General features: G+C 41.6%; 1 protein-coding gene across 2 annotated transcripts; it reads right to left on the bottom strand.

Moving 5' to 3' along the window:
- Positions 1–6,969: 6,969 nt before the first annotated feature.
- On the bottom strand, positions 6,970–19,985 carry LOC111956567 (E3 ubiquitin-protein ligase MARCHF6). Of its 2 annotated transcripts, none has more exons than XM_023977048.2 (26): positions 19,714–19,985; positions 18,870–18,969; positions 17,355–17,428; positions 14,802–14,945; positions 14,623–14,695; positions 14,315–14,489; positions 13,949–14,132; positions 13,557–13,618; positions 13,423–13,455; positions 13,260–13,311; positions 13,101–13,159; positions 12,840–12,920; positions 12,653–12,721; positions 12,348–12,422; positions 12,119–12,253; positions 11,885–12,004; positions 11,671–11,771; positions 11,283–11,420; positions 10,863–11,058; positions 9,262–9,331; positions 8,932–9,131; positions 8,378–8,512; positions 8,093–8,182; positions 7,806–7,953; positions 7,540–7,675; positions 6,970–7,271 (listed from the first exon to the last, which is right to left on the bottom strand). In XM_023977048.2, the coding sequence occupies exons 1-26, from the start codon at positions 19,730–19,732 to the stop codon at positions 7,181–7,183; spliced, it is 2,760 nt and encodes a 919-aa protein (XP_023832816.1). In that variant the 5' UTR covers positions 19,733–19,985; the 3' UTR covers positions 6,970–7,180. The 2 variants fall into 2 exon arrangements, with proteins under 2 accessions (XP_023832816.1, XP_023832817.1); XM_023977049.2 differs by having other exon boundaries at positions 8,950–9,131.
- Between the last annotated feature and the right edge of the window lie 930 nt (positions 19,986–20,915).

Below are 20,915 nucleotides of genomic sequence, written 5' to 3'. Positions count from 1 at the left end.
TAAAGCTAAACACAGGCAAAATCCTAGAGGAAAACCTGGTTCAGTCTGCCTTCCAACAGACACTGGGAGATAAATTCACCTTTCAGAAGGACAATAACCTAAAACACAAGGCCAACTATACACTGGAGTTGCTTACCAAGACGACGGCCTAGTTACAGTTTTGACTTAAATCGGCTTGAAGATAACGTCCTAGTCTTTATGTTATCTTGGAGTTGAGCAGATTAGCTGTTCTGCCAACAACCAAATAGTACAGTAGGCTCTGGTCAGTCCAGGTTGAAACACTGACCTAGGTCAGTTGCAGTTTAAAAGTGGACAGCCCTTCTTCATGTATGGACCAGTATTTAGGGTCTATGCTACAGGCTATATTTACCTTAACAGGATCACTTTATAACAGAGTGCCAGCCAGATTACTGTCTGGATTGGCAGCCTGGCACACAGGTAGAAATCTCACAAGTGTTATCTGAAAAAGGTTCATCCTGTGTTGAAGATGTGTACCCTTTTCCCCGTTRCTGTCTCAACCCAAACTGCGCTCTTTTAGCTCACTTTACCAGTGAGTTTGGTTCAGCGTTTATTTAATTATTATTCAGACTTTTTTTTATAGCAGATGATCTTATTTAGAGTGATTTAGGGCTCTATTCATCAGATCCACTTTTAGCATGGTGAAGTTATTAATTACACATTTGCTGGTGTATCAAAGCACCCAGTCACTACAAAGATACAGGCGTCATTCCTAACTCAGTTGCCGGAGATGAAGGAAACCGCTCAGGGATTTCACAATGAGGCCAATGGTAACTTAAAAACAGTTACAGAGTTTAAGGGCTGTGATAGGATAAAACGAATGAATTGATCAACAACATTGTAGTTACTCAGCAATACTAACCTAAATGACAGAGTGAAAAGAAGGAAGCATGTACAGAATAGAAAATATTCCAAAACATGCATCCCGTTTGTAATTAGCCACTAAAGTAAAATTGCGAAAAATGTGACAAATAAATGAACTTTAAGTCCTGAATACAAAGCGGTATGTTTGGGAAAAATACAACGCAACACATCACTGAGTACCATTCTTCATATTTTCAAGCATGGTGGTGGCAGCATCATGTTATGGGTTTGCTTGTTATCAGCAAGGACTAGGGAGTTTTTTAGGATAAAAAGGAACTGAATAAAGCTAAGCACAGACCAAATCCTACAGGAAAACCTGGTTCAGGCTGTTTTCCAACAGACACTTGGAGACAAATTCATCTATCAGCAGGACAATAACCTAAAACACAAGGCCAAGTATACACTGGAGTTGCTTACCAAGACGACGTTGAATGTTCCTGAGAGGCCTAGTTACAGTTTTGACTTAAATCGGCTTGAAGATAACGTCCTAGTCTTTATGTTATCTCGGAGGTGAGCAGATTAGCTGTTCTGCCAACAACCAAATAGTACAGTAGGCTCTGGTCAGTCCTGGTTGTAGAACTGAACTAGGTCAGTTGCTGTTTAAAAGTGGACAGCCCTTCTTCATGTATGGACCAATATTTAGGGTCTACGCCACAGGCATTTAAAAAAAAAACTTGAACAGGATCACTTTATAACAGAATTCCCGCTAGATTACTGTCTGGATTGGCAGCCTGGCACACAGTTAGAAATCTCACAAGCGTTTTCTGAAAAAGGTTCATCCTGTGCTGAGGCTGTGTACTCTTTTCACTGTTACTGTCTCAACCCAAACTGCGCTCTTTTAGCTCACTTTCCAGTGAGTTTGGTTCAGTACTTATTTAATCATATTTTTTTTATAGCAGACACTTATCCAGAGCGATTTTGGGCTCTATTCATCAGATCCACTTTAGCAGACATCCGCATAGCGGTTGTTATGGCGGTGTCGGAAGGAGGAACTGCAGTCAAGTTTTTAGGATAAAAATAAACTGAATAGAGCTAAACACAGGCAAAATCATAGAGGAAAATCTGGTTCAGTCTGCTTTCCAACTCTGGGAGACAAATTCACCTTTCAGCAGGACAATGATCAACAACCAACTTGAGAGAGCTCTTAAAGACTTACCCAGAAAGACTGAAAGCTGTAATCGCTGCCAAATGTGATTCCAACATGTATTGACTCAGGGTGTGAATATTTATGTAAATAAGATATTTCTCTATTTATTTTTCAATACATTTGCTAAGATTTCACAAAACATGTTTTCACTTTGTCATTACGGGGTATTGTGTGTAGATGAGAGAGAGAATTWAAAAAAAAATCCATTTAGAATACAGGCTGTAACACAACAAAATGTAGAATACAGTGCATTCGGAAAGTATTCAGACCCTTCCCCTTTTTCCACATTTAGTGACGTCACAGCCTTATTCTAAAATTGATTTGTTTAAGTCAATCTCATCAATCTACACACAATACCCCATAATGACAAAGCGAAAACAGGGTTTTAGAATTTTTTGTAAAAAAATAAAAAAATAAAAACAGAAATACCTTATTTACATAAGTATTCAGATCCTTTGCTATGAGACTCAAAATTGAGGTCARCTGCATTATGTTTCCATTGATCCTCCTTGAGATGCTTGTACAACTTGATTGGAGTCCACCTATGGTAAATGCAATTGATTGGACATGATTTGGAAAGGCACACACCTGTCTATATAAGGTCCCACAGTTGACAGTGCATGTCAGAGCAAAAAATCAAGCCATGAGGTCAAGGAATTGTCTGTAGAGCTCCGAGACAGGATTGTGTCGAGGCACAGATCTGGGCAAGGGTACCAAAACATTTCTGCAGCATTGAAGGTCCCCAAGAACACAGTGGCCTCCATCATTCTTAATTGGAAGAAGTTTGGAACCTCCAAGACTCTTCTAAGAGCTGGCCACCCAGCAAAACTGAGAAATCAGGGGAGAAGGGCCTTGGTCAGGGAGGTGACCACGAACCCAATGGTCACTCTGACATAGCTCCAGAGTTCCTCTGTGGAGATGGGAGAACCTTCCAGAAGGACAACCATTCTCTGCAGCACTGCATCAATCAGGTCTTTATGGTAGAGGKGCCAGACGGAAGCCACTCCTCAGTAAAAGGCACAAGACAGCCCGCTTGGAGTTTGTCAAAAGGCACCTAAAGGACTCTCAGACCATGAGAAACAAGATTCTCTGGTCTGAAGAAACCAAAACTGAACTCTTTGGCCTAAATGCCAAGCGTCACATCTGGAGGAAACCTGGCACCTATCCCTACAGTGAAGCATGGTGGTGGCAGAATCATGCTGTGGGGATGTTTTTCAGCGGTAGGGACTGGGAGAGGGAAAGATTGAGGGAAAGATGAACGGAGCAAATACAGAGAGATCCTTGATGAAAACTAAAGACCTCAGACTGGGGCGAAGCTCACCTTCCAACAGGACAATGACCCTAAGCACACAGCCAAGACAACACAGCAGTGTCTTCGGGACAAGTCTCTGAATGTGCTTGAGTGGTCCAGCCAGAGCCCGGACTTGAACCCGATCAAACATCTCTGGAGAGACCTGAAAAAAGCTGTGCCAGAACTTGAGAGGATCTGCAGAGAAGAATGGGAGAAACTACCCAAATACAGGTGTGCCAAGCTTGTAGCGTCATACCCAAGAAGATTTGAGGCTGTAATCACAGCCAAAGGTGCTTCAACAAAGTACTGAGTAAAGGGTCTGAATACTTATGTCAATGTGATATTTCCATTTTCAATTTTAATATATTTGCAAAAATGTATTAATCAATTTTAGAATAAGGCTGTAATGTAACAAAATGTTGAAAAAGTCAACAGGTCTGAATACTTTCCGAATGCACTGTAAGTCAAGGGGTATGAATGCTTTCTGAAGGCACTGTATCTTATTGTGCCAGATAGGGCTGAGCCGTGCTGGCTTAGAACTGTGTTGGAAGGGACAATATTCTGAAACTAAAGTTTGGTTCGGAACTATAGCGTGAAAAGGGTGTTAGAATAAGAATTCAGCAACACAGGTCAATCGACATTAGATATGCAGCCAACAGTATTTCCAATCTCAACATACAATGAGCTCCAAAAGTATTGGAACAGTGACACATTTTTTGTGGTTTTGGCTCTATACTCCAGCATTTTGGATTTTAAACTATACAACGACTATGAGAATAAAGTGCAGACGTTCAGCTTTAATTTGAGTGTATTTTCATCCATTTCTGGGAACCTTTTAGAAAATACAGCACTTTTAGTACATAGTCCCTTAATTGTTACTGTATATGTGTAATAAAGTAGTCAAAAGTTTAGTATTTGGTTCAATATTCCTAGCACGCAATGATTATGTCAAGTTTGTGACTACAAACTCTTTGGATGCTTTTGCCGATTGGTTTAGTTGTGCTTCCGATTATTTTGTGCCCAATAGAAATGAATGGTAAATAATGTATTGTGCCATTTTGGGGTGCATTTTATTGTAAATAAGAATATAATATATGTCTAAACTCTTCTACATTAATGTGGATGCTTCCATGATTATGGATAGTCCTGAATGAATCGTGAATAATGATGAGTGAGAAAGTTACAGACGCACAAGTATCATACCCCCAAGACATGCTAACCTCTCACCATTACAATAACAGTGGAGGTTAGCTTTTTTGGGGGGGTATGATATTTATGCCTCTGTAACTTTCTTACTCATCATTTTTCACAAGCTTGATGTAGTCATTGTATGCTATGAATATGGGATCAAATACTTAACGTTTGACTATTTTAATACACATATAAGTCAATTTGTCCCAAGACTTTTGATTCCATAAAATTGCTCTTATTTCTAAATGGTTCACCCGATATGGATGAAAATAGCCTCAAATTAAAGTGCCAGTCTGCACTTTAACCTCATAGTCAATTCAAATCTGAAGTGCAGGAGTACAAACCCAAAACAACAAAAAATGTGTCACTGTCCCAATACTTTTGGAGCTCACTGTATTTCCATACTTGAGCTCTATACACCTGTTGATGGAAATGTCATACCATTAGTTTTCACAGCCTACAATAACATGCCGTACATTTCTTGGCAGATATGGGATGGTAATCAATTGGTTAAAATGACTAGGCATGTTTTCGAGGGATGAGACAAGACATTTTGACCTGCAAGTTATTTACAGTTTGACAATCAGGGTTAAGGGTTTACAAACTAGCCAACCAGGATATCTCTATAGGAAAAACGGTTGTTTTGAGTGCCATTGACTTGGCATTATTCAGCATTAATGTAGATATACAGCTGCTATCAGGTGTGATTATGTTATTGGCTATGAGATGACAGTATCACGGTCTGTTCTGAACCTGCTGCTGCCATCATTAAGGGAAAAGTAGCTCCTCATTGAGGGTCAAATTTCCACATTGCCAAAATTCTGAGTGATTGACCAGGGCAGATCATTATCTCAAATGTGAAGGAGTTACACATACACCCAATCACAAGTAACATACCATGTTCTTTTTAATAAAATAAAAATGTGTATTCTCACATGTACTGTAGGGATGTTATATAACCAATGTCTCCCCATCAACCACACATGCTATAGGGAGAGGTGATTGAGCAAGGCTTATTTTCATGATACAACACAAGAGGATGTATTTCATGCTATTCACATCCATTGCGTTTTTCTATTCAATTCCCGGACTGTCATGTGCCTACTGGCTTTAGCTTGGACCTCTGATTTGATCTCTTCAGAGTCCAATTTGACTGAAACTTCTGAATATGACAAACAGTTCAAGGTGACATTCTGTGAGGAAAGAAAGCAGCCATTTATTAAGATGACCAATACACACTTAACCACTCAGAATAACAACACGAAGCAGACAAAAGACCTACACAATTAAACACTATACGCACATATAAAAATAGTGAATTTGCTAAAAAAAATTGGTCCGGATAGCAGGCTAACGACAGTACCCAGTTTTGTAAAGTTAAGATACTATATGGTCACATAGAATCTCTGCATTTAATACCCTCTAAAACAGTCAGAAATCCAGTCTTAAACCTGCAACTGACACAGCAAATTATACACATTGAAATGAAGAAAATAGGTTTTGTTTCCATGGTAAACAATCCATAAGCATAGAAATGCTTTATTTACAAACATTGTACCAATCCCATTAACAGACCAAAAAAAAGTGTCAAACCTGATCCAAAACTCCTGTCAAGCAAATCATATTTAATTGTATTGTAGTGTCATCACCACCACATTGAAATACTGACTTGATTTCACTAAAATGGTTATGAATGACTGCCACTATGTTAAAGCTTAAGTGCAACAGACTGATATTCATGCATATGTAACAACCTATGTTACTCTGTACAACAGGTGTAGCAAGAAATGTAGAGCAGAAATTACACAGGTGTCATGAGCACAGTTACAATCTTGTAACTAAAAAGCAGACTGCCTTTTAGGGTTCTCTCAAATGAAACCAAATATTGGAGCTACATGATGCTGGCTAGCTGGGATTTCATTAAYAACTCCAGCCTGAGACAGGAGACCATCAAGCCAGTATAAAGCTATTCAGGGAAGCCTGAAAGACTCATCAGCTCCTCTGTGGCCAGTCAGTCAGTGAACCGAACTGCATGAATCGGTATTACCTGGCTTTGAACCCTGCTGCAGAAAGAGTAAATCACCCATTCCAATAGGAACTTGTCTTTCTTGCAGATAACCTCTCACCCACACACTGTAATACTAAACCCCTTAAAAGGAAAATCAAAACTAATAAATAAAAACGACAAAAACTGATCCCAAAGTTCTTCTGCCTTGTCTCACGCTCATCACTCCTCTAAAGCGGAGCCTCCGTCATGTGTTCCAATGGGATTACCCCATAGAGCTGTACAGAAGCCTCTCTCACGACTCTGCCTCCTCCTGGTCAAATACTGTAGTAGTCCATCCAGGCCTAACAACAGGAACGCATCTAGACCTAACAACAGGAACAGATTAACGTGACATCTAGATTTAATTAACAAAATACATATACTTTTTTCAAGATGTACAAAGATGAAACATTCTTTTTTGAATCCATGTTGGTTGGTTTTCAAGGTAATTTAGCCTTTTAATCTTTTTAGTAAAACGCACTCCTTTCTCCAGCTGTGCTTGCAATAAGGCATGGTGAGAGGCGAGCGCTTGAGTCATGAATGTGAAGAGACATCAAAAGGGAGGCAGTGGAGGAGAGGCTACACAGCTAGAGGCTGTTCTCAGATCAGGTGTTAACAGCTCCTACTCCTGGGAAGAGCTGCTGTGTGCGGCTGTACTGCTTCTGCCTGCCGCCTTGCGTTCATAATTCACCAGTCTCTGTCCAACCAGGTACCTGGGAAAGAAGAAAAAGACAGTTTCAGAGAGAAATACCATGCCATGAAAGGATACTGGCTACAAAAGTGTAAAAATGCCAACAAGTATGTCCTCAGAGGCTTGGAGACGTTATTTTATGATTTGTACTGGCAACTATGGTGGTCCATTGTAATAACGGAGACTTTGTGATGACAGTCAGACATCCGGAAGACATTTGTCAGGTCAGCATTGGCAATAAGTATAAGTCATAAGTGTGGTTGTGCTGAGCTTAATGTCAAGGTGCTCACTTGTCATTCTTAATGTGTTCGTAAAGGCGCTTAAATTGACGGATTTGGAAGGAGAGGATTCCCAGTAGCATGACGACCATGAGCAGGAACGGGTAGATTCTCCTCTGCACCAAATTCTGCATCTCCATGGTAACTCCTGCAGAGAGAGCAATCAGAGGATCATCCCTTTAATTTGCTCACTTATAACAGCGCTCTCTCGCTCACACACACACACACACACACCTGAAATCCAGAATTCCACTTTCATTAACTGATATTTGCCGTACCTGGGGAATACTGAGCTACGATGGGGACGATGCCAGCAGAGATGACATAGGGCACACAGAGAGACACCAGTAGCACACAGATAACCGGAGCAGCCAGCTTACGGATGATGAAATGGAGATCAATGTTGCGAATTCCGTTAGCGTACACCTACAAGAGGAAACACAAGGAAGTCAAAATGATGCCAACACGTATTCAACATGAATCTGAGCTATATCATGAATGGCATCTTCAGAGTAATTAAGGTAATAATAATAATCATAATAAAATGCAATCTTGTGGGACCGACCTGCTCGATCACTGTTTTCAGCCACCACTGAGGACCCATCAGAGTAATGGCGGCAATGATTTTGGCATGGAGCACTCCGAGAGCCCAGTCCTGAAACAAAGCACAAAACAGTAGTGTTGGCTGYAGTTGCCTCTTGTTCTGTTATCCAATTGAGGCAATCTAACGACAGCATCATACATGTTTTAGGTGCAGTTTAAAATCTTAAGAAGCCCATTTTCATCTAATGTACTGCAATCCCATAACGGTATATGGACACTGGTGTTAGATGAGTGGTCCTTACAGTACCTGCCAGGGGTAGAAGAGTGGTGTCTGGTCCAGAGGCACCCTGAGAGGGGCTACTATGACCATCTCAAACAGCAAGCCCAGCAGGAGAGGGATGGCGCCAGCCAGCAACACAGCTACGACCACTGTCTTCAGGATCTACAGTGCAGTACAAGGCAACACATAGGGCTAGAAACACAGGCCTCTCCTACACACCTACAGTGGGTGTCATTTTACTGAGCCATCTTGAATTTGTATTCTGGTTCAGCCTATGTAGAGGACATTCATCACCCAGAGCCATGCAGTCACAAAGGAGGTGAGCCCTTGCAAACTAACATAAAGCACAGTGTAATAGAAACAGCATAAACAATATGAACATACAGTACTTAAATCTCTCTATGGGTCTTTACATGTCAATATATCTGTTTTAAACCATCTTCACACACTAGATTTTGTTGTATAAAAATCACATAATTCTCCTTCTAATTCAGTACGTGGGGAAAAACAAAAATAGTTATGAAGACCAATTCACTCATGACAGATGTGGGCGGTGGGTGGTGGGTGTTGCTTGTCATTACCGTGTTGCAGAGCATTACCATGAGGGTCCACTCCTGGACCTTGAGTAGAATGGCCCTCCTGCCCTGGGGCATCCAGGACAGCAGCACGGTGATGACCCTGATGGACAGCCAGCACACGTATAGGCCGCACGCTGCCGTGTACAGCTCGTGGATCTTAGCACTGCCCGTCCAGAAGGACATCAGGTACCGGCCGGTGAATACTGTAGCAGGGGGCGGAGGGGTTGAGACAGGGAGAGAGGGTGACAGTAGGTGAAAGAGGAAGACAGTGGAGTGGATAGTGTAATTCAGTGAGTGACTGAGTGGGTTGTGTGGACTATACAGAAAACTCACCTGGCAACGTAAGGCACGCCAGACTGGCCACTAGCAGTGTCACACACATGAACAYGATCAGGAGCACAATCTAGAAAAACAAGAATACACTACATTGTCTTCTTTCTCAGAGCATGATAAAGATGGCTTAGAGGAAACAAGTGAAGAGTCTACTGCTGCAGGATGATAGTCATTATATTATCATTGTATTATAAACAGGAGAGTGATCGTCATCAGACCACTTGACTTTTTCCACAGTTACGTTAGTCTTATTCTAAAATGGATCCCCCCCCCCCTTGTCAATCTACACACAATACCCTATCATGACAAAGAAAAAAAAATTATATAAGTACTCAGATCCTTCACTCAGTACTTTGTTGAAGAGCCTTTGCCAGCAATCACAGYCTCGAGTTTTCTTGRGTATGACGCTACAAGCTTGGCACACCTGTATTTGGAGAGTTTCTCCCATTCTTCTCTGCAGATCCTCTCAAGCTCTGTAAGCTTGGGTGGGGAGCGTTGCTGCACAGCTATTGTCAAGTGTCTCCAGAGATGTTCGATCGAGCTCAAGTCCGGGCTCTGGCTGGGCCCATCAAGGATATTCAGAGACTTGTCCCGAAGCCACTCCTGCGTTGTCTTGGCTGTGTGCTTAGGGTCGTTGTCCTATTGGAAGGTGAACCTTTGCCCCCAGTCTGAGGTCCTGAGTGCTCTGGAGCAGGTTTTCACAAGGATATTTTTGTATCTTTCTCTCGTCTGACTAGTCTCCCAGTCCCTACCGCTGAAAAACATCCCCACAGCATGATGCTGCCTACCCAGTAGGGATAGTGCCAGGTTTCCTCCAGATGTGACGCTTGGCATTTAGGCCATTTATGGTTTCCTCAGACCAAATAATTTTTCTCATGGTCTGAGAGTCCTTTAGGTGCCTTTTAGCAAACTCCAAGCGGGCTGTCTTGTGCCTTTTACTGAGGAGTGGCTTCTGTCTGGCCACTCTACCATAAAGGCCTGATTGGTGGAGTGCTGCAGAGATGGTTGTCTTCTGGAAGGTTCTCCCATCTCCACAGAGGATCTCTGTAGTCTGTCAAAGTGACCATCGGTTCTACCAGATTGCTCAGTTTGGCTGGGCGGCAAAAGAGACTTGGTGGTTACAAAACTTCTTCCATATAAGAATGATGGCCACTGTGTTCTTGGGGACGTTCAACGCTGCAAAAATGTTTTGGTACCCTCCCCAGATCTGTGCCGACACAATCCTGTCTTGGAGCTCTATGGACAATCCCTTCGACCTCATGGCTTGGTTTGTACTCTGACATGCACTGTCAACTGTGGGACCTTATAGACAGGTTGTGCCTTTCCAAATAATGTCCAATCAATTGAATTTACCACGGTGGACTCCAAGTTGTAGAAACATCTCAAGGATGATCAATGGAAACAGGATGCCCCTGAGCTCAATTTTGAGTCTCATAGCAAAGGTGTCTGATACTTATGTTAGCTAGTATGTTTATTTTTTATAAATTTGCAAACATTTCTAAAAACCTGTTTTCGCTTTGTTGTAATGTAACAAAAAGGGGTCTGAATACTTTCCAAATGCACTGTATGATAAACAGGTGAGAGTGATAGTCATGTCTCACCCTAAAGGTGAACTTCATGGGCCGGTGGTAGGGCTGGACACCCACAGGGCCTCCCTGCTGGAGGATAGCCTGGTGGGCAGCGTGCAGCCCCTCAGGGATGGCGTTGTTATTCCTCCTCTGCTGGTTGTTATTGGCCTGCTGGTCTGCATCATCGTCATTCTCCTCCTGGTCACCCAACAGGTACGAGTGGAGGTCTCTGTGGCACAGACAGCACGGTTAACATGGGGTTTTCTGAGATGAGACCAAGGATGTGTGTCAGTCTACAATACCTCAACTCTGGGTTTTTACCTTGGTTTTATGTGAGAACGATGAGCCTGCATTAACAATATCACAGTAGAATAATGATTTCCAATGTAAATGATAAACCGCACACAGAGTCTACAGTGTGTTGGTATGTTGTTGTTTGTGTGTGACACTCACAGCAGGTATCCGGCGGTGACGGTCCAGGCTCTGACCAGGCCTTTGAGCCACTGGCGTGTGTGACCCTGTTCCAGCAGCGCAGGCAGAACCACCTGCAGCAGCAGCAGCTCCAGAGACAGCTCACTGACTGGAGCATCACTGGGAGATGGAGACCGTCAACACATCATCCAGTCAACAGAAACATTACCATCACTCACAACAGTACATTAGAGGGGTATTTGTTAGTTACTGAAGATGTTTTGTTTTTATTATTAAAGAGGCATGCATTAATGCGGCCCATGGTTTGTCCTCCAGTAAATGCAAAACGGGAGTCTTGGGCCGTAACAGCTTTATTACATTACTATGAGCCAGGGGCTTAAGTCAAGTCATTCTAGGCCCCTAGATGTACCTGTACAGCATAACATTGTATGGGAGGAAGGCTGGGAGGATGAGTTTGATCGTCCTTATGGGAAGCCACAACATTAGCAAAACTATGGAGCCAAACACCACCTGTGGAGAAAGACAGGAGAAACCCAGTGTTACTGGTTCTGTACATGTCCTCTCCAGACACCCACAGATATGGCATTTAACATTAGACAAGAAAAAAATTAGTTGCGACTTACCACCGATAAAATGAATCTTCTGAGATGTCTGTATATTGGCAGGTGAATCATTTCTTGAACAGGATTAAAATCAGGATCGTTTAGGTTTCTGAGAAACCATAAAACACCGGGTCTCAGCACCTAGATCAAAAATTTGAAACAGATCAGCCATGGGGAGATATATATAGAATAATTCTACAGCAGAAATATCATGGCAAATGACAGCTATGAAGATATGAGAGAAAACCATCTCACCTCTCGCAGTAAGAGGATGAACGAGGCAAAGTAGAAGACGTAGACCATCCCTACAAGCCAGTGGAGGAACATGGTGGTGCCGGGAGCAGAGTCAAAACTCAGCTCTCTGTCCTTCAGAGAGGCATCAAACATCTCCTGCAACACAGAAAACAACTTGGTTTCTAAGTGATTTATCAATTATTATTTCGAAAGTAGGAATCATTGAAGCAGAAGAACATGGTTGGCTTACCAGTGAGCAGATGTCGAGCCACCAGCCACAGATGAGAGGGAATACACCGATCTCCACGACTACCAGCAGGGATACCTGGTTAATTATAATATCAATAGTTATAATAACTGGTATTTATTTTATGGCAATAGAAGGCAGATTGGAATGTAATCCCAATTGCTATGTAACAGTTCAGAACATACGGAAGATAAACACAATATTCTATATGTATATACTTCTGAGTCCATAAGACACAAACTAGCCATATACCAGTCCAGCTTTGCATTCCCAATCATGGGAGAAATCATTATCATAATTTTAGATACCTTGACAACAATGTAGCACACTCCTAAAAGGTGTCTGGATCTTTGAAATCTCACCAGCGCTGCCAATCCCTGGGATTTTTGTTAAGGAAGACACACGAATACATACAGTACAACACAGGTAGTACATCATGTCTATTACAGACTGAAACTAGGCTATAACACTTGTGTGAGAGACACCAGAGGATACATGGCACAGTATTAATAGCATGGCCAGGAGGATGTAGCCCACGATGGTGGTGATGAGGCCTTCGAAATGGGAAGCTCGCACCTGCAACAGGAAATTACACAATCAAAATAATCKTATTTTCTTCGTTCTGCGTTCAATGGAACGAGTCATTCAGATTCCAAAACAAACTTCACAAAATCAATTCATATAGATTTGAAATAAAATCTATATGGTTACACGTGTGAGAGAAAATCTAAACATTTAATTTAAGGTGATACTTACATTTTCCTCAAAGCCAAGTCCCACAACTGTGAAATGACCAATATGATACGGGCAGAAMGCTGAAAAAAATTAACAATACAAGTCAGGTGTTCAAATATCTCTTTATATTGTTTATTCATCAATTGCACATTCTCTTAACATTAGTTTAATGATACATACCGAACACCAGAATGAAGAGTGTGTTTAGTGAGACCACCCAGAAGACATGCTCCTAAAAAAGAAAGAACACAAACTGAAGACTTTCTCAAAAGGGTGTGCTATTTCATCAAACATGGGAAAACATCAAATGCTATTTTTTCTCCTCCAAGAATGAGCTACTTACCAGGAAAACCAAGGAGCCATCAAGACCAAGCATCTGTGATTAAAAAAATAAAATAATTCACTCTAATTTTCAAAGAGACAATGACCAATGGGTATAACACAAATAGGCCTGAGGGAATTCTAAGCCAGACTCACCCTCTCCCATGTTAGCTCCTCTGCTGCCCGGTCCCATTCCAGGGCATTCCAATTCATGTCATCTACAAAGAGAAAAGCATCACCTCACTCACTGACACCAACTGTGGAACATACTTTGACAAACAAACAGATATCACCAACAGATTAAAGTCTATGAAAAATGATCAAATATAGAGAATATGATGTTCAATACTGTTAAATGCAAATGCAACATCCTTAATAAGCCTTTGAATAAGACTGTATTAGCTTAGCATCTTGGACCTTTATAGCCTGAGTGCCAGTCTGTTTGTGCTATTAAACCAACTCCTGGTCACTGACAATGAGCAATGGTGTTGGCAAAAGCACAACATAACTGTGACCATGCTAGACCCTTTCCATTCTGAGGTTTGTACCTTGTGCTCCATTGTTGGCATCCGCTACATCCTCAGCCCCAGCCTCGTCCTCCAACTCCATGTCCTCTGCCGGGTCCATCTGGATGTCGGGGACCTCAGCCGCTGGACCATTGTCCGCCGGGGGCTCAGCTGCAGCAGGAGCAGGCTGGTTTTCAGCTGCCCCCTGCCCAGGACCAGGGGCCTGCTGATAGGGAAAAAACATGGGACATGAAGGTGGGGGCAGGTAGCTCCAAAACATTAGAATAGGTGGTTAAGAAAGAGTGTATTGAGTGCTCAAAACACTCAACTTATGAAGTTGCACTAAAAGAATGCTACCATTATTAAATCATTATGTTAAAGAGTGACTTGACAGTGAGATTTGACTACCTCATTAGGTTGTGGAGCTGGTGCATGTTGAGCCTGCTGCTGCTGATTCTGCTCCAGCCACTGGGGGGCGCCACCGTGAACAATCTGCTCCCGCAGCCACACCAGACTGATGAAGGCGCAGAGTGTACACGTCACCACGAAACAACCCTGCAAGCAGTCCGCCAGCAAGTTCTCTCTGTGGATGAAGGGACATGACAATTGTCTCACGATGAGTCCGAATGTTATCTGCTAAATGACAAAACAACATTTGTTCATGTTTTTACAGAGTAATGTTTTGTATAGGTCTGGGAGAAGAATAAAAAACATACGTAGAAAGCATATCTAATGGCAGGGTGAGGAGTGAGCTCACAGAACCGGTAAACAGACACTTGTAGATGCGACCTGCGGGAATAAGACAGTCGGTCAACACACAGTTACAAAGGGCTAACAATGGATAACTTGCTGAACAACATGTACCACCAGTCTGTTTTAGGTCGTTTGTACTTACATGCTGTGAGAGGAACCACTCCCAGCCAAGCAAAAGCCACTAGTGTGTAGTGAAACCAGTATCTAATAGCTGTGCCTACACTCGTCAGCAACCCCGCAAATATGTCCTGGACAGGCAGCCGGGAAGGCATGTCTGGAGAATAGACTGGAAAAGAACAGAGGAAATAAAGGATCAAATAGGCTACTTAATTTTCACGTACTCAAATGCCAACACTCCTTTACTGGTCCTAATTGGGTCCATTCAGAACTAACAAAAGCTTGCATTGGATCAGACTAGAGGTTATCCTGAGATTTGTCAGCAGTTGCCATGTCAGAAAACTGACAATTTTCTATTGGTATCATGACAGACTGTCTAAAGGACAAGGATAAACAATCTAATCATCTGAGAAAACCACAAGAAAAAAGTATTTCAAAAACAAGATATTAATAATCTCAAAACACAAGAAGTATGCTAATCTCTTGCTAAATCACTCACTATGTGAATGAAGATGGCAGACAGACTCCAGTAAGAGAAACAGAGCAGGCTGCTGCATGCACATTAGCTTGAGCCACACTTCCAGAGAAATTGATTAGTTTAAACAGGGCTGCGTGTCTGTCCCCTAGACCTTTACTGTATGACAACAACCCAGGGCAGCTCACAGCTTGCCTGGCTACCCAGACTCATTGTTTCTGCCAAAACGACACGCCTGCAGACATTTGTTTCTTCTCCACAATGAGTCTGGATTTGACTCCCTCCCAAAGCCAGAACACACATGGGTAAAGTTTTGAAAATTCTTTATTGTCTTTGATACTCTGATTGGTTAGACTATCCAATTGCTGACTACTTTGTTTTGTACAACGCCCCTCATCACCACAAACGACTTCAACGATAGCAGATTCAGACTAGAGAACGACCGATAATCATCCGAGCCAATATATCGGGCCGATATAAACTGCTGCTATGCTAGCAACCACACCGCCTGAGCCATGAGCACCGCACAATGCTGAAGAATGTCTAGCTGAAAAAAAATCAGCAGCAAGCTAGCTCATTCTCCAACAGAAAGGTGCAGTATTGATAAATTGACCAAAATCGAACTGCTGTTGCAAATATTAGTTTAGTTAATTTACTAATAATAAGGGATTGTGTCAACGTGCCTGGACATGCATGCAATAAGCAAGCTAGCTAGCGACGTGTTAGCAAAGATTACGATAACTAACCCTTTTATCTGTGGTGTTAGCTAGATAAACATGGTGCTAAGATATCAGATAGGCGCTAATAGCCAACATAGCTAGCTAACATTAGCTATATACTGGTGTCCTGATCTGACCAGCCGCAATCGTATCCATAAATTGACAGTCGGATTAGATGATTGTCATAAAAGTGATAGAATGAAGTGTTTTAAAATACCTAAATAAAAAGGTTGGCAATAGGGTTAGCTACTTAAGAATCTAAATGTTTATGGACCTTTTGAAACTATCGGCCAATTTGAGTCAAATAGAACGTGCCTTGACGTTTCAGATTGTTTCCTACCCTCGCTTTCCTTGTTTGATATGACATTTGCTACCAAGCCATAAATGTGCACCTAGCCATTGAGTTAGTTCTCATAGTAGCAGAAAACACCAAGTGATATGAGCAATGGAGAGAGATGAGGAGATTTGAAAGGGAGCGGAGCTACACCCTCGCTCTATCAAATCGTAGCAGTAGGATCAAGTTACAACCCGCCCATTTCTTGTTAAGATAGCTGAACTAGCCAATTGAGTTGTTCCGAATTTCACCCTGGCAGCTGAGATGTCTAAAAATGTGTACTAACAGCTGAAAAAAAWWATAATAATCCCTTTCACTGAAAAGAAAATGCTAGTTTCATAAGCATCCGTGATCACAAATCATGATGTTACGTTGGATCCATTTGCATTGAAAACATGTTCTTTTATATTCTCAAACTAACAGCAGTGCCTATATTATATGTCCTTCCATACAGGCTTGACATGCTGGAGCAAATGTTGCTGATCAGTAGGCTAATATAGGTCCCAAATGGAAGGCAAACAGATTATGGTGCTACAGATGACAGACTCCACTGATCAGCCAAAACCAGCTCAATACATGCACACACTCCTAATGCATATGCATTCACCTGTATTGTGAGTGGGACCATGACATCTTAATTTATCCAGTTTATCAAGAGATTTACCATTCAAATACAAGTATTACCATTATGTTGTTATGTAGATACATTTGGTAAAAACAAAGTCAAATGTATTGTTTAATTTAAAAATTGATACATTAATGCATACATGACTTTCTCTGGGACATTTTGTCATCAACATTTTCTAATCTAATGATATTGAATATCGGCCACCTGCCTTCTTGACCCCCAAAAATTCTTCATCGGCCCTAAAAAAAATTCTTCATCGGTAGTTCTCTAATTCAGACTGAAGTATGTAACAATTGATAGAGCAGCAGAATAATTCAGTGAGTCTTCAGACAAGCTCACAGCCTCACTCTAATGAGAAGTAAATGCTGAATTGAATAGTATGTTAAAACAGAAGGCATATAGAAAGAAATTGAATGACTTACTTGGTGTAAAAGCAAATCTGTGTTTGCATAACTCGCAGTATTCTTTTCTGCTGTGTTTTAGCCATTGTACCAAGCTGTGAAAACACATAGATGGATTATATAAGTGCAGTGTCACATGTGCAGCAATGCAAAATATAAATTGACAATGCCTAAGGTCAGTACATCTAGCACGGGGAGAGATATAAACTCAGCAAAAAAAGAAACGTCCCTTTTTCAGGACCCTGTCTTTCAAAGATAATTTGTARAAATCCAAATAACTTCACAGATATTCATTGTAAAGTGTTTAAACACTGCTTCCCATGCTTGTTCAATGAACCATAAACAATTAATGAACATGCACCTGTGGAACGGTCGTTAAGACAAGAACAGCTTACAGATGGTAGGCAATTAAGGTCACAGTTATGAAAACTTAGGACACTAAAGAGGCCTTTCTACTGACTCTGAAAAACACCAAAAGAAAGATGCCCAGGGTCACTGCTCATCTGTTTGAACATGCCTTAGGCATGCTGCAAGGAGGCATGAGGACTGCAGATGTGGCCAGTGCCACAAAGTCACCTATGGCCACAAACCCCCCGTCGCTGGACCAGACAGGACTGGCAGAAAGTGCTCTTCACTGACGAGTCGCGGTTTTGTCTCACTAGGGGTGATGGTCGGATTCGCGTTTATCGTCGAAGGAATGAGCGTTACACCGAGGCCTGTACTCTGGAGCGGGAACGATTTGGAGGTGGAGGGTCCATCATGGTCTGAGGCGGTGTGTCACAGCATCATCGGACTGAGCTTGTTGTCATTACAGGCAATCTCAATGCTGTGCGTTACAGGGAAGACATCCTCCTCCCTCATGTGGTACCCTTCCTGCAGGCTCATCCTGACATGACCCTCCAGCATGACAATGCCACCAGCCATACTGCTCGTTCTGTGCGTGATTTCCTGCAAGACAGTAATGTCAGTGTTCTGCCATGGCCAGCGAAGAGCCCGGATCTCAATCCCATTGAGCACGTCTGGGACCTGTTGTATTGGAGGGTGAGGGTGAGGGCTAGGGCCATTCCCCCCAGAAATGTCTGGGAACTTGTAGGTGCCTTGGTGGAAGAGTGGGGTAACATCTCACAGCAAGAACTGTCAAATCTGGTGGAGTCCATGTGGAGATGCACTGCAGTACTTAATGCAGCTGGTGGCCACACCAGATACTATTACTTTTGATTTTGACCCCCCCCTTTGTTCAGGGACACATTATCCCATTTCTGTTAGTCACATGTCTGTGGAACTTGATCAGTTTATATGTCTCAGTTGTTGAATCTTGTTATGTTCATACAAATATTTACACATGTTAAGTTTGCTGAAAATAAATGCAGTTGACAGTTTAGTATCAGAGTGCATCTCTGACTAAGTATTACTTTTCCTTAGTAATACTTGGCTCTGATCTCAATCTTGAATGCATCATGCTCTGACTAGAAAACAGTCTGTCTCTAAAGAAATGCCACTGGCCCTGTGTTTGAGTATATCGCCAACACCACATACCATTCTTGGTGGATGAATTTTATACTTCCTGTGCAAACACACGGGTGATATAGTGGCTTGTCCGGGGTTCCTTCAGACCGGCAGACCCGGCATATATCCCCTGCAGAAAACATGGACACGAATCAAAACAAAATCACAGAGAACAGGGTTCTATCAACAAAGAAAAAGGCATGATGCTGATTTTGTATGCAGAAAATCAGACCAGCTTTGTTATGAGAAACCGTAATGTGCAACTTGCATGATAACAACCTTGCAGATATTTCAGTGATCTCAACACTCTTTATGTAAGGGCTTTCCTTTGTAAATAGTCTGGGGCTTTTGATTAACTTTACATTCAGCAATGAATCATGCACATGCTTTACTTGTCACTGACACCAATCAAGTGAGTGACAGTACTAATGTAATGGGTGGGTGGCACATACTGGGAGGGTTTGCAAACAAACATTTCAATTCTATCATGTTGCTATTAAGTTAGTTCCCTAGCTAGCTATGTTGATTGTATAATTGAGTACTACGCCACTATTCTATTGAATCGACATTTAACAAGAACGTGTAGCAGTGAAGTTAGCCCACGACTAATGTTAACTAGCAGTCACGAATGTTGGTTAGCTATATCTCGGACCTAGTGGTGAGTGAGTGGATGTAGCTTAACATAGTTAGCTTACTAGCTGACGTTAACGTTAGCTACTACACGCAGGTAGCAGAATCGACAGAAAGAAACAGTTATTGTTACATTTCCAGAAAACAGATTCCTTGAGGGCCAATCAAATGTGTGTCACAACAGGAAGTTAACTAATACTGTAACGTAAATTTAATAATATGGGTTGACGAGCTTGCTAGCTACCTTCCTCGGCGGTGTCCATCTTGAATGCTGACGCACACTGTCCTCTTTACAGCCAGCACAACACGAAACACCGTCTGACTAGTTGGTGGAATGCCCAGCTGCCAACGAAATAAAATAAACATAACATCTGAAAATGATGTTCGATTCGAACACCAACGATCCCCGGAATACAATGTAACCTGTCTATTTGATTCCCCGTTGTGACACAATGAAGCTATTTATTGGGCACACTTCATCATGGCACTGCTAGAAGGCAAGACTAGCTACGCTAAAAACAGAAGTGCACAGCAACTATTAGTATGCTTACGGTATTGAAATACGTCAAAAGAGTATACTTTTATTCCCAAAATAAACATTCAACAAATACGTTTTAGGACAGTTTAAGTTCATATGAAGTCAAATTAAATAAATTGTTGGTAATGGTAGTGACGAATGCACGAAGGGGAATTTGCATACATTTTTATCACAATTATTTTTAATTATTTTAAATACAGGTACATCCAGTGGTGTAAATTACTTAAGTAAAAATACTTTAAAGTACTACTTAAGTCGTTTTGGGGGGTATCTGTATATTACTAGTTATATTTTTTACTACTTTTACATTACTACATTCCTAAAGAAAATAAKGTACTTTTTACTCCATACATTTTCCCATATACCCAAAAGTACTCATTACATTTCGAATGGGGTTGCAGGTAGTTTAGCGGTTAAGTGCGGTGGGCAAGTAACTGAAAGGTCGCTGGTTTGAGTTCCTGAGCCAAATAGGAGAAAAATCTGTTAATGTGCCCTTGAGTAAGGCATTTAACCCTAGTTGCCCTGGATAAGAGCGTCTGCTAAATGACTAAAATGTAAATGAATGCTTAGCAGGAGAGGAAAATGGTCCAATTCACACACTTATCAAGAGAACATCCCTGGTCATCCTCTGTAAGCAAGAGGGTCGGATCTGCTGTCTAGCTAACATGCAATTTTTTGTAAATGATGTACCCAGTGGTGGAAAAAGTGCCCAATTGTCATACTTGAGTCAAAGTAAAGATACCGTAATAGAAAATTACTCAAGTAAAAATGTAAGTCACCCAGTAAAATACTACTTGAGTAAAAGTCTAAAAGTATTTGGTTTTAAATATACTTAAGTATTAAAAGTAAATGTAATTGCAAAAATATACTTAAGCATCAAAAGTAAAAGTATAAATAATTTCTAATTA

The sequence above is a fragment of the Salvelinus sp. IW2-2015 genome, linkage group LG32 (assembly GCF_002910315.2).
Source record: "Salvelinus sp. IW2-2015 linkage group LG32, ASM291031v2, whole genome shotgun sequence".
In the NCBI taxonomy this organism is placed as follows: domain Eukaryota; kingdom Metazoa; phylum Chordata; class Actinopteri; order Salmoniformes; family Salmonidae; genus Salvelinus; species Salvelinus sp. IW2-2015.
The sequence above is the reverse complement of the archived record's forward strand: the minus strand, read 5'-3'. Positions and strand labels throughout refer to the sequence as shown.